The sequence below is a fragment of the Saccoglossus kowalevskii genome, chromosome 15 (assembly GCF_978046115.1).
Source record: "Saccoglossus kowalevskii chromosome 15, keSacKowa6.1, whole genome shotgun sequence".
Classification (NCBI taxonomy): domain Eukaryota; kingdom Metazoa; phylum Hemichordata; class Enteropneusta; family Harrimaniidae; genus Saccoglossus; species Saccoglossus kowalevskii.
The window spans coordinates 5589862-5610110 of record NC_140655.1 but is presented as its reverse complement, the minus strand read 5'-3'; the positions used below and the strand labels follow the sequence as shown (position 1 = coordinate 5610110).

The 20249-nt window shown below is 34.6% G+C and overlaps 1 protein-coding gene across 1 annotated transcript; it reads left to right on the top strand.

The window, feature by feature from the left end:
- The first annotated feature begins 34 nt into the window (after positions 1-34).
- Positions 35-17772, top strand: LOC146733879 (multifunctional procollagen lysine hydroxylase and glycosyltransferase-like). Its single transcript, XM_085490796.1, has 7 exons — positions 35-149; positions 10784-10887; positions 12527-12660; positions 15515-15629; positions 16289-16450; positions 17009-17072; positions 17504-17772. Exons 1-7 carry the CDS (start codon positions 44-46, stop codon positions 17770-17772), a joined length of 954 nt encoding a protein of 317 aa, XP_085346922.1. The 5' UTR covers positions 35-43.
- The last annotated feature ends 2477 nt before the right edge of the window (positions 17773-20249 follow it).

Here is a 20249-nt window from a genome sequence, read left to right as displayed (position 1 = left end):
AAACCTGCATACCCACAGTAGAATGGTACAGTCCATACTAAAGATGGCGAGCTGTGTTAGTTTTCAAAAGTTCTTCTCCGCTATTTGCGTCGTTTCATTCAGTTTTCTACTGGAGAATACAATTTTATCAATCGATGCCAAAGAAGATGGTGAGTCAAAGCTGTTTGTCGCAATCGGTGCGTTTTTCCGTGTTGATTTTGTGTATTACCATACTTCTATCCATTCTTCGAGACTCTGGCACTTCATTTTCAAAACAAAAGTCAAACACTGTCGATATTGGTTGTGATCTGCTCTTCACGGTGCATCCGAGTGTCCGAATATGTCATATCATAACATCAATAGTTTTATCACTTTATTGTCGATGTGATTTCATGAAGGATTAGACCTGTTTTTAATAATGATCTTCCATAAAAAACTTCCTTTTATGCAAATATACTTCCTTGGGAATGTCCTTCATAAATGAGGCCTGGACCGCACTTAGTTTTGTAGTAACTTACCAAGTTACTCTAGACTTTAACATTACCGTATTTAAACGTCAAAGAATTTCATGGCAGAATACAGTATTGTACTGGTCATGTCTGCCTTCACGTTGACTAGTGGCATGCCGGCGTTGTGACCCTCATCGGAAGGCCAATTGCGACTCTATCTGATACTCCTGTCTTGTAAATTGAGCTAGATGGTGAAAGCATGGCTGAGTGTAACTCGATACGATCATTGCTTACGTGGCGAATTCAGGAACAGCTCGCGAGTTACGTGCACAACTGACAATCGACACTTCCTTGGTCTTGTGCATCGTATTGTACACCAGTTGGAGTGTATATAGGAAGTGTCTCAGCCGCTATTGTCTACTGTTATTTGCTCACGTTATGCCATAACACCAAGTTGTTGGCCTTACTACAAACAGTTAATGACAGCAACCCAGGCCCCTCAATTCACCTTGAATTTATTCAAATGAAACACTCCATCTTTAAATATTAGCACTATTTTAGCAGAAAACTTTCTGGCAGCAGCAGGCAAAAGTATGCAATAAAAATTATATATATATATACACATTAATACTCTCTTGACCCATAGCATTATAGGCAGGTTAATACCAGTACAGTAATACTTTTGTTTACGTTCATTAAAATTTTTAAAGATACTGTAAAACATTACATGTCTTCTTCGCAAGCATGTCTTTTTAGCAAATTTAGCGAGAGAACTAATTTGCTAATTTAAGACGTCGCTAATGACTTCATTATAAATTCAAAATGGCGGCCAAACAACGGCTTTTTCTCCACACACACACTCTATAAACAACACAGAAAATCTGGGGTGCTTCCTAATTACACTTGACAGTTTTTCTTTGTTTTAATAGAGATGATAACTGCGCATTTGTTTTGGCAGGCGACAGACAAGTATTGTGAAAACAGGAAATCAACAATGACAAGAGAGATTCGCTAAATCATCAATTCGCTAGTACATCATTTTACCACAATTCGCTAAAATAGTATGTCGCTTTTTCAACATGTTTTACAGTATATAAAATTGGTTAGCTCAAAATTTTAAAAACATAATTATTTATTCAATTTTGTCAGATATTGATCCCGAACAATTGAGCAAAAAATGAGAATTCACTGAAAATTAGTATAGTAATTACTAAGTGATTTAAAAAAAAATATTTATTGGGTTTACGTATTTAAATTTGTCACGATTCACATATATTTAATTAATTTAGTGGTGTTGTAAATCTGAGGCATTGTCAGTGAAGTGTCATATATGGCCGGAAAGTAGAAAATACTTAGATATGGAAAATATGGAAACAAATTATTCAGGTATATTTGCAGAAAGAGTGAATGTGATTGTTGTATTCTAAGGTTATTAATTTGCAAAATTCTAATACTGTACAATACTTTATTTTCGCTGGAATTAATTTTCGCTGAAAAGGCTTTTTGGGCGTTTTGCTTGGAATTTATTTTCACTGATTTTTCATGAGTTTAATAGGAAATATAGGGAAAAAAGTATATTCGCTGGATTTTATTTTCACGGAATCATCCCTTCAGCGAAAATAGCGAAAATAAATTCCAAGCAAAAATAAAGTATTCTACAGTATTATATTGAAATGAACATAAACATTTGTAATGGTAGTGATACGGTTTAATCAGTGCATCAGTGATTATGTCATACCACAATATTGATTTCATTAAATAATAACAACATTTTTTAAATTTTGGTGCAATATTTTCTTCAATATTTTTCTCAAAATTTTTTTTAATAATTTTAAACCAAATTGACATCATTTCCTATTATCAACAGGTCTTCATCAAAATTTGTGCAAAAAAATTTAAGAATATTTCCTAGGTTTCATTTGTAAAAGGTAACAAAAATAGACATTTTATTGGGTTAACATTGAACCAAATTTATATGTAATAATTTAATAAAATAAAAAAATTACATCTAGTAATTTCGGCTTCTGTTTGAATCTACAATTTGCCAGTCTTTAAATATTGATTGTAGTGCATTGATAAACACACCCCTTACACAGGTCTACCAGCATATCTGCAATATTTTGTATGTATCAGTATGAATAATATTATAAAAGTATGTTGTCATAGTGATAAAATAACATAACAGAACTGAAATTAATAATTATTTTTTGATAGTCTGTGAAATATTGGTGAGTTTACTATTTCTCAAATTGTTCTAATTTTTTGTGGGACAAATTTTCCTGAATTTTTTTTTAACTTTTATTTGTACTAGTTCAGTACATATTTACCTCCATCTTGTTAATTTGATAAAATATTTGGACACAGATGCTTTGTTAGCTTTTCCATTCCAACTCTTATATTATCGTTTGCATTAATATACAAGTCAAACAGTCGGTGCATGTCAAACTATTTTTTTCTGATGATTCTCAGTGTATCATTTATTACCCCATCTCCTGAAATATACTATTTATCAATACATTGATAACCTGGGAATTTGAGATTTGAGATCACATAATATAAAATTATTGTGGAAAAATTGCCTTCATTAGCGTAAAAATTACTTGGTTGGTGACTTAAATGTTTTTTTGTTTTGTTTTTTTTTGTTTTTTTTGTTGTGCTCAAGGGTACGTGGGATAACACTACAGTGTTTGGCTGCTTGTGACCTGAGCATAACCTTGAATGGTTAATTGTGTAATGACTTAATAGTGAAATGACCATATTTGTACCAATTTTACTTGCATTTATACTGTTAATTGCAGTTTGATCAGTAATCATGGATGCAAGGACAACTGCAAAATTAACTTACAGTATAGTGCATACAGTTCAGTTTGAATCATACCATTACCACATGGCCATTCGCTATTCAAATACTGGTATGTTTTCGTGGATAATTCTATTTTTGTTACAAGTACCTATTTGAATATTATCATGTACTGAGGAGAGGGGAGGGTTGCCCAATCAAGATATTTAACTTGTAACTGATTTACTATATCATAGACTATATCATATCATGTGATTTACTATATCATAGACTATATCATATCATGTGAATCAGCAAGACAAGCAAACATGTACAGAATCGAATACTTGTGTTGACCTTTAACCCATTTATGGTAATGACCCCCCCCAAAAAAATTAGGTGTCCAGTGTTCTCCCCAGGCCAAAACAGCGTCGCGATCGGATTTGCCCGCGACGCTATGTGTTTCTTCCGCGATGCTATTATTTATCCCGTGATCTGATTTCTTCAGTCTCTCGCAGACTGTAAGTTTTCTGGCTAACTAGTTAAATCTACAAATGCATTGTATTAATGCCAATTTCCCGGGATAATCCCCTGTTGTTTCTCATTGGTTGGTTTCTCAAGCAGTTCTATAAAGACAAAGCCGTAAGCCCCGGTGTCAAACACTCTTTGCCAAACGTATATTCATATGCAAATGATACAGTCACACTTGGGGTCAAAAGCCAAATGTTTCCGGTGTGTACGAAACGTATTTTCATTATTATTTTTAGAAATGTAGTAGTACTATTATTCTAAGTTTTGATTTTTGTCTGTATTTTTGATATTGTATTTGTTTTTTGAGATCAAAATGTGAAAAAATACATATTTATGATGTAAACAATTTTGACCTCGTGATTGTGAATCCAAGATGGCATCACCCACGTAAGATCCAGCGAGCGTGAACTTCCCACTCGGATCGCATATCGTGCTCAGATTCGGATGAATTAAGTGAAGCATAATTGAAAATAATATATTTATCAAGAAATCGGGAATTCTAATCAAGAAATGTGTGGAAATTGGAGTGACACTTGTGTTATTTCTTGGAAGAAAAGCCTCAATTTTACGTGGTATAACAATGGCGACAATTCGTAATTCAGACCTCCGTTGTCTCGAATTGTTCACAATTGTGTTGAACAGACAACATCGATGATTAAAAAAAATACATAAAGATGGATAATTTCAGCCAGAAAAACTATTATTGCTCGAACATAGTAGCGTAAGTATCATGACTCGTAACAGTTGTTGTACTTAACCGGAAAACAACAGAAATGGAAGACAAGCAATGAGAATAATCAACCCCATGTTTAATTTACCGGGACTGAACAGGGTTTTATAAAGTTGCTGATTGCTGGGCCAAGCAAAGGAACAGAAAACTCAGTATTTCTGCAGGACATTTGCAATACTAAACATGCAGTGCAATAATTGTATACATAAAATAAATAGAAAAAAAGGAAAAAAAACCTGGTTTTGTTTTATTTCTCCATATGACAAACAATATGTTAATTTATGCTAATTATATGCTAATTATTATGCAAATTAGCCCCCGACTTTATGAAAAATTTCTGGGGAGAACACTGGGTGTATTTTTTTTATATTTTTCATTAGTTTAGGTTAAGTTTTAGACACATAATTTACCACAGGCTGCAGTTTTTGATCAGAATCTTTTGAAATATATGGAAAACTTTGTATGAAGTTCAAGAAAAGTTGAACAGGTTCAATTTTGTACACTTTATATTTATGAGTTGATTTATTGAGGTCATCCATAGGACAGATGAGCATTTTTTGACTTCTGATTTAAGAAACACAAAGTGAGATTTTCGTTACTACGGGACTGAGTTTCTTCTTGCATTTGCAAAACTTTATCCCGTGAAATAAAAGTGGTTTAACATATTTCTTTTGACAGTGACTTTTGTGAACTGGAGTTTAACAAAGTCTTTGTTTATGGTATGGTCCCTGGGATGACTCACAGGGTCTTTATTCGACTTCCATTATATTAACACAAGTGTTGGAATTGTTGTCAGTGTGTATCCACTGTATGAAAGAGCCATGTAATGTTGCTGCTTGCATACTCCCTGGGATGACTCACAGGGCTTTTAATTAACCTCCATTTATATTACTTCCATTCTCAGTGTGTGTCCACTGTGTGAAAGTGCTTTGTATTGTCATGTTGCTGCATTGCTGGTAAATGAACACTTCTATTCAATGTCTCAACTATCTAACACTACTGTATTGTCATTATTCTCCTCACTGGTATTTACAATACAAAAAAGGTTACTGAATACTTAGCCTTATAGTTACTGTCTGATCTTTGCTTTGTCATCATAGCTCAGTTTTAAAGTTAAATTCCTGCTTTTCAAATTTATGAAATCCCTTGACCAATATGTACACCATGTTGAGATTGTGGATGACCATAGTAAGAAGTTAGCTGCAGGAGAGTTAACACTCTGTTCTTGTGGAACTAATTCATAGGTCTTTACTCTTACCCATGACCTTGTGGTACTTTTTTGGGGTCAGAAATTCTCAGTAAGGGAGAGTTAAACCCCCCCCCCCCCCAATTTTATGAGATGTCATCGAACTTCAAAACTGTTTGGGCCAAAATATGAATGTTTTGTTTTTGGTCAATATGCACATCAGTTTAAAAGGTGTCGTTCACAACTTTTTTTTGAGTGAATTGCTAAAATACTGTCAAAATTAAACAATAAAAAATAGTGCATCACCACACCTTCTTTTTAACATTTCAGAACGAAGTCCGAAAACGGGGACTTATAATTCGGTATCCGTGCGTCCGTCTGGAGTCGTATTTCAGAATCCGTCGGACCGATTCCGTTCATTCTTTGCATGTGCCTAGTACTTTATGTGGGACATATGAACATGCAGTGGTTTAGCGATTAGATGGCCGACTGGCAGCCATCCTGTTTTTTTGAAAATGTCCTATTTTTGGACATTCTTTGTCAGTTTTCATTCAAAGTTGGTACATAGATTATACATGTTAGGATACATGTCCATGACAATTTCTTTCACAATTGGATAAAAGATGGCTGACTGGCAGGCATCTTGTTTTTTTTTTTAAATGTGGTATCTTGGACATGCTTTGTCAGTTTTCATTCAAATTTGGCTTATACTTTATACATGTTAGAATACATGTTCATGACAATTTGTTTCAAAATCGGATCAAGGATGGCCGATTGACAGCCATCTGACTTTTTGGCCTTACTACTGTATTTCCAAGATTTATGTAACATTTTCCTACGTATTTGGCACATACATCATACATGTCAATTTGTTTTATAATCAGATCAAAGATAGCTGAATAACGGCTGTTTTTATTTGTAGCCATATTACTATATCTTTATCACTCATTTTCATTGATATTGAGCATGTCATAAATGGATACATGTACATCGTCACACAACATGTTCGAATTTGATGTAAATAAACAATCTGTTGCATAGGCCACTTTAGTTTCAAGGACACGCTCCCTACAACCCCTCCACTTTAATATGAGAAGCACAAATAGAACTTTAATAAAAAATTTAACGGAGACTGTGTCATTTTCAATGACTTGTTTTCACTTTCATTTAATTTAGCTATTTCAGTATTTTAGTCTTAATCACAAACTTTCCATTGAAACAATCATTTTTTTTTTAATTTAAAGGTTCAATAAAGTTTTTTCAGTGACAATTTATTCCAGCTATATAAGATAAAGTATTTACAATAGTGTAATTCATTTAATTTTTGAAATGATTGAAAGGTGTTTTGTGAGAAAAAAAAAAATTCGCTGCGACTGGAATTGTGTTTTAAAGACCCCAGTGAAATTGTGTTTGCTGAAAAGGATTTATGATTTTCTCTAATAGTTGAACAGTTTGGAATAAAATTAAAGTGGTAGATGATATTTCTTAGTGAGCTTTGTTCATGTTGTCAATAAATAATAGGAATAAATCGTTGATTTAGGATTTTGTTTGATGGTAGTGGTAGTCTTGTATTTTATGAGAAGTACTGGAATGCTATGGAATGCAGGGACTTTCTATTTAGGCAGATGAACAAGGGTCATCCAAACACTCAAAGGTCATGACCCTTGAACCATACCTTGGATACAATTTAACCCTTTGATTGCCATTATTTTTCTCCCATCAAAATACTGGTGCAACATCGTACTCATTTTTGTGTATATTTTTATAATTTCTTTGTTAATTTTTGAACAAATGGATTTAGTTTCCTAAGATATATAGTTTTGTTTATAGTAATATAGTTTAGCACAAAAATGGCCACCATTCAACCATCTTGAATGAGATCGTGAAACAAATTTATGTGCATATGTATAATATTATGTATGATATATGTGTGAAGTTTGATTGTGATTTGTACTGGCATCTCTAAGACACAGTTTCAGACACATGGATGCACAAGGGTCAATCCATAGGTTTCTGTTTTCGGACTTCATCCGAACGGGGTCTAAAAAATCAAGGTTTATTTAATTTAAAAGTTGGCATTAAATGGTTTAGATTAACTCTTGAATAGCTATGTAAATTAGAGTCATATTATGCCTTATGTAGGAAATGTTTTTTAGATACTTTGAGTTGTATTCCCAGATATTTACATAATTAATATATTCACATCTCATAACTAATATATTTTTTGGTAATGTCCAATATGGTTAATGTATGCTGTATGTGGGTAATATTTGTACCTAGTATACTGTAAAAACATTAATTTTCCAATAGCATTTAATTTCACTATTTTGATGTTTTGAGCAATTTTACTGGATTTTAAGAACATGAACTTTGCAGGGAAACAATCCTATTGTTATTTTATATGTTCTCATGAATTTTATTTAGCAGATTTTACTTTTAATAGTGAAATTAAAAATCAGTTAATAATGAATACATTTATAGTATACTGTTAAAAATTTTATTTTAGCTGGAATTTATTTTCACTGAATAGCCTTTTTGGGTGTTTTGTATGGAATTTATTTTCACTGATTTTTGAAAAGTTGAATGTAAAATATATATAAAAAAAGTATATCCGCTGGATTTTATTTTCACTGAATCATTCCTTCAGCGAAAATAGCGAAAATTAATTCCAAGTGAAAATAAAGTATTCTACAGTAAATGTATATCGTATATACGGTAATACGACTGGCAAAGTGTTCTAGAAAATTCTTATTTACATGATTTACGCTTCTGATTCACAACATAACACATTGACTTCTGCTGTGAAATACCACTCCCCCCTCCCCCTCTCTCCCTCCCCCCAATGAGATATCACGCTATGGAATGTGTAGATTGGTAAATGATTGGGTAATCCTGCTTCAGAAGAAAACTCGTGCCATGTGCAATGGAATTATCTTAATCATTCTTTCATAAAATCCAATTAAAATCTAACGTGCAACTTTTTATGGACTAAAACCCTAATCTCAATAACTTGCATTTCACTATGACTACGTAACCATAGGCACTATATTTATATATTTTTGTTTATTTTCCTTAACATTGTTTTTATGTCTGAGTGCTTCTCAGTATAGAATTGCCACCATGAGACTTATACTTGCAGGCAGATTTACGCTGAGACATGCTAACCAAATTCATTGTTACAGGGGGTGGGGGGTGGCGGTGGGTGGTATATATATATATATGTTTATGCTGAGGTTGCAGTTTATGTGAAAAGTATAGAGTACACGAAGCCTTTAAAAATTGAAAAAGTAAACATACATTTATTTGTGGATTTATCATCTACATGATCTTTGGCTGTTATTTTGCGATGTTGTCATGGGAGACAAAAACATGGGTAGGAATTTGACTATTCATATTCATTTAATTTTTTAATCCAAAAGTGGGATAATGTTATTAAATTATTATTTATAGTTTTAAATTTATATATACATCATACTTTACCCTTGTAAGCTGTAATTCTACCTCTAAAATAATGGTACAACATTTTTCAATATTTTTTTTCAATATATGTTGATGTCAGACATGTTGATTCAAATTTTTGAAAAAAATGTAATAGTAACAAAAGTTGGCTATTGTGTTAAGAATAATTGCATAATGCAAATTACCTAATTAATATGCACAGTCGGTACATAGATTAATTATGTCCTAGTATACTGAATCATTAAAATGCAATTAATTTTGTCCAGAAAAACAGTCAGTATGCGTAGTAGATTCTCAAGTACCGGTACTAGTAATATAGCAAATTGGTAATGTTACTCAAGTTCAAGCAAGGTAGTTTATTGAAGTATGATAAAACTGCTGTGCTTATAAGACCTGTGCTTACAAGGCCTGTGCTTATAAGACCTGTGCTTACAAGGCCTGTGCTTATAAGACCTGTGCTTACAAGGCCTGTGCTTATAAGACCTGTGCTTATAAGGCCTGTGCTTATAAGACCTGTGCTTACAAGGCCTGTGCTTATAAGGCCTGTGCTTATAAGACCTGTGCTTATAAGACCTGTGCTTACAAGACCTGTGCTTACAAGACCTGTGCTTACAAGACCTGTGCTTACAAGACCTGTGCTTACAAGACCTGTGCTTACAAGACCTGTGCTTACAAGACCTGTGCTTACAAGACCTGTGCTTACAAGACCTGTGCTTACAAGACCTGTGCTTACAAGACCTGTGCTTACAAGACCTGTGCTTACAAGACCTGTGCTTACAAGGCCTGTGCTTATAAGACCTGTGCTTACAAGACCTGTGCTTACAAGACCTGTGCTTACAAGACCTGTGCTTACAAGGCCTGTGCTTACAAGGCCTGTGCTTACAAGGCCTGTGCTTACAAGGCCTGTGCTTACAAGACCTGTGCTTACAAGGCCTGTGCTTACAAGGCCTGTGCTTACAAGGCCTGTGCTTACAAGGCCTGTGCTTACAAGACCTGTGCTTATAAGACCTGTGCTTATAAGACCTGCGCTTATAAGACCTGCGCTTACAAGACCTGTGCTTACAAGACCTGTGCTTACAAGGCCTGTGCTTACAAGGCCTGTGCTTACAAGACCTGTGCTTACAAGACCTGTGCTTACAAGACCTGTGCTTACAAGACCTGTGCTTACAAGGCCTGTGCTTACAAGGCCTGTGCTTACAAGACCTGTGCTTACAAGACCTGTGCTTACAAGACCTGTGCTTACAAGACCTGTGCTTATAAGACCTGTGCTTATAAGACCTGTGCTTACAAGACCTGTGCTTACAAGACCTGTGCTTACAAGACCTGTGCTTACAAGACCTGTGCTTACAAGACCTGTGCTTACAAGACCTGTGCTTACAAGACCTGTGCTTACAAGACCTGTGCTTACAAGACCTGTGCTTACAAGACCTGTGCTTACAAGGCCTGTGCTTACAAGACCTGTGCTTACAAGGCCTGTGCTTACAAGGCCTGTGCTTATAAGACCTGTGCTTATAAGACCTGTGCTTATAAGACCTGTGCTTATAAGACCTGGGAAGAACACTGTAACTGCAAGTAACACTGATTGGTAAATGCCAATAAGGTCATTTCAGAGATTACAAAAAATTTAGAAATAGACATTTTTTTAAAGTCTTTTTTGATCTTGATTTCAGGTAAAGAGAATCTTGTGATATTTACCTTGGCAACGGAAGAAACAGATGGTTATAAAAGATTTATGAGATCAGTTGAGAAAAATGGTCTTTCAGAATATTTACAAGTAAGTGCATTTTTTATCAAAAAGTGTGACAGTCCTAATTTTTCAAATGATCTGCATCAGATACCCCCCCCCCAATTCAAGTTTCTGGATATCAGAGAGCAGTTGTTCATGTGGTTTCTTGTCTGCTGTCATCTGCATGATATTTTTTCGATATTGTAATTTTTTGTTAGCTCCGCTGTCGACTTTGTCGAGCGAAGCTTATTATATCAGTGATTGTCCGGTGTCCTCCGTCGTCGTCCGTGTCAATGTTTTACATTTTCAACTTCTTCTTGAAAACTACAAGCCTGAATGCTTTGATACTTGGTGTATATGTACCTTGGGTAGACCTCTCTCAGATTTGTTCATTTCATGATGATATCTTCAATTCTCTAATTTTGGTGAATATTTTTGTCATTTTTGGTAAAAAGTAATATTTTCGACTTCTTACTAAAAACTGCAAGTCCAATTGCTTTGATATTATATATATATTGGTACTACATGTGCACCTCTCTCAGGTTTGCTCATTTCGTGATGATATCTTCAATTCTCTAATTTTGGTGAATATTTTTGTCATTTTTGGTAAAAAGTGATATTTTCAACTTCATGTTAAAAACCGCAAGTTCAATTGCTTTGATATTAAATATATAGGTACTATATGTGGACCTCTCTCACATTTGTTCATTTTGTAATGATATCTTCAATTCTCTAATTTTGGTGAATATTTTTGTCATTTTTGGTAAAAAATGATATTTTTGACTTCTTGTTAAAAACCGCAAGTCCAATTGCTTTGATATTACATATACAGGTACTACATGTGTACCTCTCTCAGATTTGTTCATTTTGTGATGATGTCTTCAATTCTCTAATTTTGGTGAATATTTTTTGTAATTTTTGGTAAAAAGTGATATTTTCGACTTCTTGTTAAAAACCGCTAGTGCAATTGCTTTGATATTACATGTATAGGTACTACATTTAGACCTCTCAGATTTGTTCATTTTGTAATGATATCTTTAATTCTCTAATTTTGGTGAATATTTTTGTCATTTTTTATAAAAAGTGATATTTTCGACTTCTTGTTAAAAACCGCAAGTCCAATTGCTTTGATATTACATATATAGGTACTACATGTGGACCACTCTCAAATTTCTTCATTTCATGATGATATCTTCAATTTTCTAATTTTGATGAATATTTTTCTTCTTGTTAAAAACCACAATCGTTTATGGTGAAAAATGATATTTTTGAACTCTTGTTGAAAACAGCAAGTCCTGTTGCATTGATACTATGCATATTGTTCATTTTCTAATGATATTTCTGTTCTATAATTGAAATGTGCATTGCTAACAGCGGAGCTATCTCAGTCGACTGGCTGTTTGTTAATTTTCAACTTCTCCTTGTAAACAGACTGACAGATTACTTATAGTAGATATGTCGGGATGACCTCAATAAAATGTTATCAAACCACAGAAAATAGTTGGAACTACTGTATTTAAATTTTATATAGCACTTAATTAAAGAGATTAATAAGCCCCTTGTCTGGTCACTTTTAATAGCATACATGTAACTTCCCTAATAACTAATATTACTGTGTCCATTTTTAGCTATTTTTTCTAAAGACAATCTAATACATACCTATATGCATGTTATGTTGTCTTGTCAGGTACTTGGTTTGGGAGTGGAATGGCAAGGTGGTGACATGAATAACATAGGAGGTGGACAAAAAGTAAGACTACTTAAAGATGGCCTAGAGAAGTATAAAGATGAGAAAGATCTTGTTATTATGTTTGTAGATAGGTAAGTTTTAGATTATTATAATTCCAAAATGTTTTAATATTTTTTTTTGTGCCAGGCGACAGTTCTGGACATTGTTGTTTCTCCTGACTTTTTTTGTATGTGCAAGTTGCTAGTGATGACTCATAGTTCATTTTTTCCTATTTAAGTCATATTCATGTTTGGGATTACATCTCCCTATCAAATGGCAATTTAATGCGCTATCCTGGCGTCAACCAGGCTCGGTCAAACGCAAGCACCTGCGGACCTTAATCAAGGTTCCCCCCAAAGTCGCGTTTGTCAGTGAATGAATCTTTCCCTTCTCATTGAGTCTGTGGCACACTCACCCAGGGTAGGGGTCGACCCTTTTGATGTTCAGCCTAGGGTAGGATTTGAACTTGGGTCTACCGATCATGAGTCTGATGCGACAACCACTATGCTACCAGTGACCATTCAAGAATACTTTTACTTAGTTATACGTGACCTATGACCTATGATTCCTATTCAGCAGATAAGAATCAATACTCAAACTGTTTTATCATACACTGACAATGAAAACAATATCACAATATAACATCCATAGAAACCCTGTATTGACATTCAACTTGTCAGAAATCAGTGAAAATAAATTCCATACAAAACACCCAAAAAGTCCTTTCAGTGAAAATTAATTCCAGCTAAAATAAATTATTTTACTGTATTCAAAACTGAATATTCACATATTCTCATTTTGAACATGTACAACTTAAATTTACGCCACATTTAAAGCCATTCTTTTGTTTACTTCAGATACGGCAACAATGTACCATGTACTATAGATTTGTGTCACGCAAATGTTTGCACTTGGATGAATACTGTAAAATACTTTTCGCTGGTGTTTCAGGTTATATACAGGTTATATTTCACTAAATTATGATTACAGGGTACAAGCTGGAAAAGATGTATAACTGTAATAATGTTATTATGAAAATACCGCAAAATATTCACTCAGGCAATGCAGAATAGCGTGAAACTTATCAGTGAGATGATCAATATGATTGCCTTCGTGCATACTTTGTGGTATTATCATAATAACCTCATTATGTTTTACATCTGGCACCAAAAATGACAGGATTTAAAGTTCCGTAAGAATCTGTACTCATTTATATTTGTATTTTTGATCCCAATGCTTCATGGGAAGGGTTTGGACTAAAAATGAAGAATTTTGTGAAATATGAAAAAGGTGAATCATTGAATTCTTAGAGTGTTCTGCAATTAGTGAATTATTATACAATCATAAAAGTAAAATTTCATATCAAATTCAAACACCCTCATCAAAATTATTGGGACTTTTAAAACACTGATGAAAATGTTACTAGAAATTTTACAGTGTTGCAGAGAGATTTATATGGAGATAACGATTTTCCTTATCAATTAATTTCACTGCCCACTATAATAATAACATTAGTCACTATCGTGATCCACTGTCTAACACGATTTTCTACTAATGATAGCATTCCTAAATTAAGACGTTCACTGTCACAGCACAATTTTAAATACTCAGCCACTAAGCAGTGGAATCAACTCCAAAATAACATCAATTCAATAAATGTCGTATTTGAAAGCAAACTTTAAAACACACTTACCTCGGTACTTACATTGTGAGTTTTGTCAGCATTAAGGTTGTTTTCAACAATTTTGAATTGTATTTCTGTTTGTCTCATGGAAACCTTAAATATGTCTATATACTGTAAAATACTATATGTACCTCAGGTAGACCTCTCTCAGCTTTGTTCATTTCATGATGATATCTTTAATTTTGATGTATATTTTTGGTAAAAAGTGACATTTTTGACTTCTTGTTGAAAACTTGCAAGTCTGATTGCTTTGATATTATACATATAGGTACCTCAGGTGGACCTCTCTCAGCTTTGTTCATTTCATGATGATATCTTTAATTTTGATGTATATTTTTGGTAAAAAGTGATATTTTTGACTTCTTGTTGAAAACTTGCAAGTCTGATTGCTTTGATATTATACATATAGGTACCTCAGGTGGACCTCTCTCAGCTTTGTTCATTTCATGATGATATCTTTAATTTTGATGTATATTTTTGGTAAAAAGTGGTATTTTTGACTTATTTGATTTTGATTGCTTTGATATTATACATATACCCCCAGGTAGGTACCTCGGATAGACCTCTCTCAGATTTGTTCATTTTAAATGATATCTTCAATTATCTAATTTTGATGAATATTTCTGGTTAAAAAAGCGATATTTTTGAATTCTTGTTAAAAACCGCAAGTCTGAATGGTTTGATACGATACATCTAGGTACCTCAGGTGGACCTCTCTCAGATTTGTTCATTTCACAATGATATCTTCAATTATCTAATTTTGATGAATATTTTTGGTGAAAAGTGATATTTTTGAATTCTTGTTAAAAACCGCAAGTCTGAATGCTTTGATACTATACATATAGGTACCTCAGGTGGACCTCTTTCAGATTTGTTCATTTTGTGATGATATCTTAAGTTCTTTAAGTAAAATGTGCATTTCTAATGGTGGAGCTATCTCAGCCGAGAGGCTGTTTGTTGTATTCAAGATTTTATCAGATGTTATGATGGCCAAGGGTTGAATTAGTCATTTAAAACACTAAATTTGTGAAAGCATAACTGTTGTTGTTGCTCAGTGTGTGTCGTGTTAGATATACCGGTAGTCCACATCCACATTTGAGCAGGATTTTTTAAAGTCAGTTACGATCAAAATTTTAATAAACTAATATATCTAGAATTTCTAGACAGCATGGATTGTTATATTTATATGTAAACTATCTGATTTTAATCTGATTGAAGAATCTGATTTTTGTTAAGTATTCTATACATATGTTTGACTCTAGTTATGACGTGTTATTTACTGCCGGTGTTGATGAGATTATGAAAAAGTTTCACAAGATGGAAGCAAGAGTTGTGTTCTCTGCTGAACATTATTTGTGGCCTGATAAAAGCCTTGGTGTAAGTATACAAGCTTACAGTAGAATACTGTGGAATACTTTATTTTCCATTGGAATTAATTTTTGCTATTTTTGCTGAAGGAATGATACAGTGAAAATAAAATCCAGCGAATATACCTTTTTACCCATCTTTTACATTCAACTCGCCAAAAATCAGTGAAAATAAATTCCATATAACACACATAAAAAGTTATTTCAGCGAAAATTAATTCCAGCGAAAATATTCCACAGTATTTGATTTTAGTTGAAATTAATTTGTTGGTGTTTTGTATGGAATTTATTTTAATTGATTTTTGATGAATTGAATATAAAATATATAAAAATAAAGTAACTTTTCTAGAGTTCATGCTCACTAAATCATTCCCTCAGCAAAAATAAATTCAAAGCAGAAATCAAGATTTGTATTTTTTTAAATATTTTTGAAGCAATCAACCAACAAAAAACATTTACAAAATCATTTAGTTGTCTGATCGTGTCAAGAATCTTTTCTACCAAATAAAGTCATTTTTTGTTGATTTCATTTGTATGCTGCTAAGTTTATTTTTCCAGTCATTTAAGAAGACAAAAATGCTATCACAGCTATGCTATTGTTTGCCATTGTTTTAGAAACAGTTCAAATATAATATAATTTAAGATTCACAATCTTTTTCATTATTTCAGAGCAAATATCCCAAAATAGAAAAAGGACTACCATATTTGAATTCTGGTATGTTCATGGGATATGCTGAGGAAATCTGGAAGATTGTGTCACATGAAGATATCAAAAATAGTGGTGATGATCAACTTTATTATACAAAAATATTTTTAGATCCTCAACTACGGGTAGGTGGTGTTTTAAATAATTATGAATATAAATAAACAAAAATAAACAGAGGAGCGGTGGTAATTGTGCAATGTGTTTTTGAATTTCATGTAAACAAACAGCAATTTTGCATGTATTGTATACACCACTATGTGTCTTGTATCAAACAAGACAGAGTGCAACCTGGTGCGACGACCACTGTCCTTTAAGTATGAATGAGGCCAACAAGTTTTTGCTTCTCGTTCCCGAGGAAAATTGAAAAATCATAACATTGTTTTAAATTTTTTTTTGTAGTATTCGTTACCACAAATTCAATGTTTAACATTTATGAAATAATGCTTTCAAATACATGCATTAGTGGATTTGGGGCAAACAAAACATCACCTGAAACAGAAAACATTTTCCCTTTCTACTGTACCGGTCGGTATATTACAAATTTAAAAAAAAGCATAAATACTCAAATGAAAACAGTGCCCTCAGTGTTCATATATGCAAATGTTTTCAGTTTGTCTGACATTTCATAGTGATGGGTTAAAAGTCTGAATAAAACTTACTTTATGGCTGTTATATCATTGTAGGAGGAACTTAACATGAAATTGGACAACTTAGCCGTGTTATTTCAGAATTTACATGGGGTAACTGGTAAGTGTTATTTTGAAATTTTCAAAAATTTCAAATATACATAATGAGTTTAATGGGGTTCAAGTTGTAACATTGCTGCTGCACATATCCAGACATAATTCTGAGTTACAAAAATATAGAGAAAATATTAAAATAAATTTCAGACTTTCCTAGGAATAGACCATTATTTTTTTTAGAGGGAGAAGGAAGGGGATTGGCTATATTAGAATTTGAAATATCTTCTGCAGCTTACAGCCCCTCACGAATGACAAATCTGAGAAAAAATTATCTCTCTGGAGGAAAACATTCGAGACAATCTTATTGGGTCTGCATCCCCTATTATGAATAATGGTCTAGCCCTCTGTGCTTCAGTGTTTCCCTTCAGAAGTCATGTCCATTCAACTCATTCTGCTAGAATTGATATATAAATACTTTCTATTCATACTGTACAGAAACTGTAAAGTTGATGTTTGAGGGGTCAAACAGTATGTTATATAACAAGAAGTACAACACTGTGCCGGCTGTTGTCCATGGCAACGGCCTCACTAAAGATTTCCTCAATAATTTGGGTAATTATTTAGTGAACTCATGGGCTCCAGATCTTGGTTGTCTTGCGTGCCGTGAAAACACTATTAGCTTGCCAGATACAAAGGTGAGTAAACGGATCTTGGTTGTCTTGTGTGCCGTAAAAACACTATTAGCTTGGCAGATACAAAGGTGAGTAAACGGATCTTGGTTGTCTTGTGTGCCGTGAAAACACTATTAGCTTGGCAGATACAAAGGTGAGTAAACAGATCTTGGTTGTCTTGCGTGCCGTGAAAACACTATTAGCTTGGCAGATACAAAGGTGAGTAAACGGATCTTGGTTGTCTTGCGTGCCGTGAAAACACTATTAGCTTGCCAGATACAAAGGTGAGTAAACGGATCTTGGTTGTCTTGTGTGCCGTGAAAACACTATTAGCTTGGCAGATACAAAGGTGAGTAAACGGATCTTGGTTGTCTTGCGTGCCGTGAAAACACTATTAGCTTGCCAGATACAAAGGTGAGTAAACGGATCTTGGTTGTCTTGCGTGCCGTGAAAACACTATTAGCTTGTCAGATACAAAGGTGAGTAAACGGATCTTGGTTGTCTTGCGTGCCGTGAAAACACTATTAGCTTGGCAGATACAAAGGTGAGTAAACGGATCTTGGTTGTCTTGCGTGCCGTGAAAACACTATTAGCTTGGCAGATACAAAGGTGAGTAAACGGATCTTGGTTGTCTTGTGTGCCGTGAAAACACTATTAGCTTGGCAGATACAAAGGTGAGTAAACAGATCTTGGTTGTCTTGCGTGCCGTGAAAACACTATTAGCTTGGCAGATACAAAGGTGAGTAAACGGATCTTGGTTGTCTTGTGTGCCGTGAAAACACTATTAGCTTGGCAGATACAAAGGTGAGTAAACGGATCTTGGTTGTCTTGTGTGCCGTGAAAACACTATTAGCTTGGCAGATACAAAGGTGAGTAAACGGATCTTGGTTGTCTTGTGTGCCGTGAAAACACTATTAGCTTGGCAGATACAAAGGTGAGTAAACAGATCTTGGTTGTCTTGCGTGCCGTGAAAACACTATTAGCTTGCCAGATACAAAGGTGAGTAAACAGATCTTGGTTGTCTTGTGTGCCGTGAAAACACTATTAGCTTGGCAGATACAAAGGTGAGTAAACAGATCTTGGTTGTCTTGCGTGCCGTGAAAACACTATTAGCTTGGCAGATACAAAGGTGAGTAAACGGATCTTGGTTGTCTTGTGTGCCGTGAAAACACTATTAGCTTGGCAGATACAAAGGTGAGTAAACGGATCTTGGTTGTCTTGTGTGCCGTGAAAACACTATTAGCTTGGCAGATACAAAGGTGAGTAAACAGATCTTGGTTGTCTTGCGTGCCGTGAAAACACTATTAGCTTGCCAGATACAAAGGTGAGTAAACGGATCTTGGTTGTCTTGTGTGCCGTGAAAACACTATTAGCTTGGCAGATACAAAGGTGAGTAAACGGATCTTGGTTGTCTTGCGTGCCGTGAAAACACTATTAGCTTGGCAGATACAAAGGTGAGTAAACGGATCTTGGTTGTCTTGCGTGCCGTGAAAACACTATTAGCTTGTCAGATACAAAGGTGAGTAAACGGATCTTGGTTGTCTTGCGTGCCGTGAAAACACTATTAGCTTGGCAGATACAAAGGTGAGTAAACGGATCTTGGTTGTCTTGCGTGCCGTGAAAACACTATTAGCTTGGCAGATACAAAGGTGAGTAAACGGATCTTGGTTGTCTTGTGTGCCGTGAAAACACTATTAGCTTGGCAGATACAAAGGTGAGTAAACAGATCTTGGTTGTCTTGCGTGCCGTGAAAACACTATTAGCTTGGCAGATACAAAGGTGAGTAAACGGATCTTGGTTGTCTTGTGTGCCGTGAAAACACTATTAGCTTGGCAGATACAAAGGTGAGTAAACGGATCTTGGTTGTCTTGTGTGCCGTGAAAACACTATTAGCTTGGCAGATACAAAGGTGAGTAAACGGATCTTGGTTGTCTTGTGTGCCGTGAAAACACTATTAGCTTGGCAGATACAAAGGTGAGTAAACAGATCTTGGTTGTCTTGCGTGCCGTGAAAACACTATTAGCTTGCCAGATACAAAGGTGAGTAAACAGATCTTGGTTGTCTTGTGTGCCGTGAAAACACTATTAGCTTGGCAGATACAAAGGTGAGTAAACAGATCTTGGTTGTCTTGCGTGCCGTGAAAACACTATTAGCTTGGCAGATACAAAGGTGAGTAAACGGATCTTGGTTGTCTTGTGTGCCGTGAAAACACTATTAGCTTGGCAGATACAAAGGTGAGTAAACGGATCTTGGTTGTCTTGTGTGCCGTGAAAACACTATTAGCTTGGCAGATACAAAGGTGAGTAAACAGATCTTGGTTGTCTTGCGTGCCGTGAAAACACTATTAGCTTGCCAGATACAAAGGTGAGTAAACGGATCTTGGTTGTCTTGTGTGCCGTGAAAACACTATTAGCTTGGCAGATACAAAGGTGAGTAAACGGATCTTGGTTGTCTTGCGTGCCGTGAAAACACTATTAGCTTGGCAGATACAAAGGTGAGTAAACGGATCTTGGTTGTCTTGTGTGCCGTGAAAACACTATTAGCTTGGCAGATACAAAGGTGAGTAAACG

Coding starts and splice junctions, on each gene's coding strand:
- LOC146733879 (XM_085490796.1), top strand. CDS start 44: ATGGCGAGCTGTGTTAGTTTTCAAAAGTTCTTCTCCGCTATTTGCGTC. Junction 12,661..15,514: donor GTTATTATGTTTGTAGATAG/GTAAGTTTTAGA, acceptor GTTTGACTCTAG/TTATGACGTGTTATTTACTG. Junction 16,451..17,008: donor TTTTAGATCCTCAACTACGG/GTAGGTGGTGTT, acceptor ATATCATTGTAG/GAGGAACTTAACATGAAATT.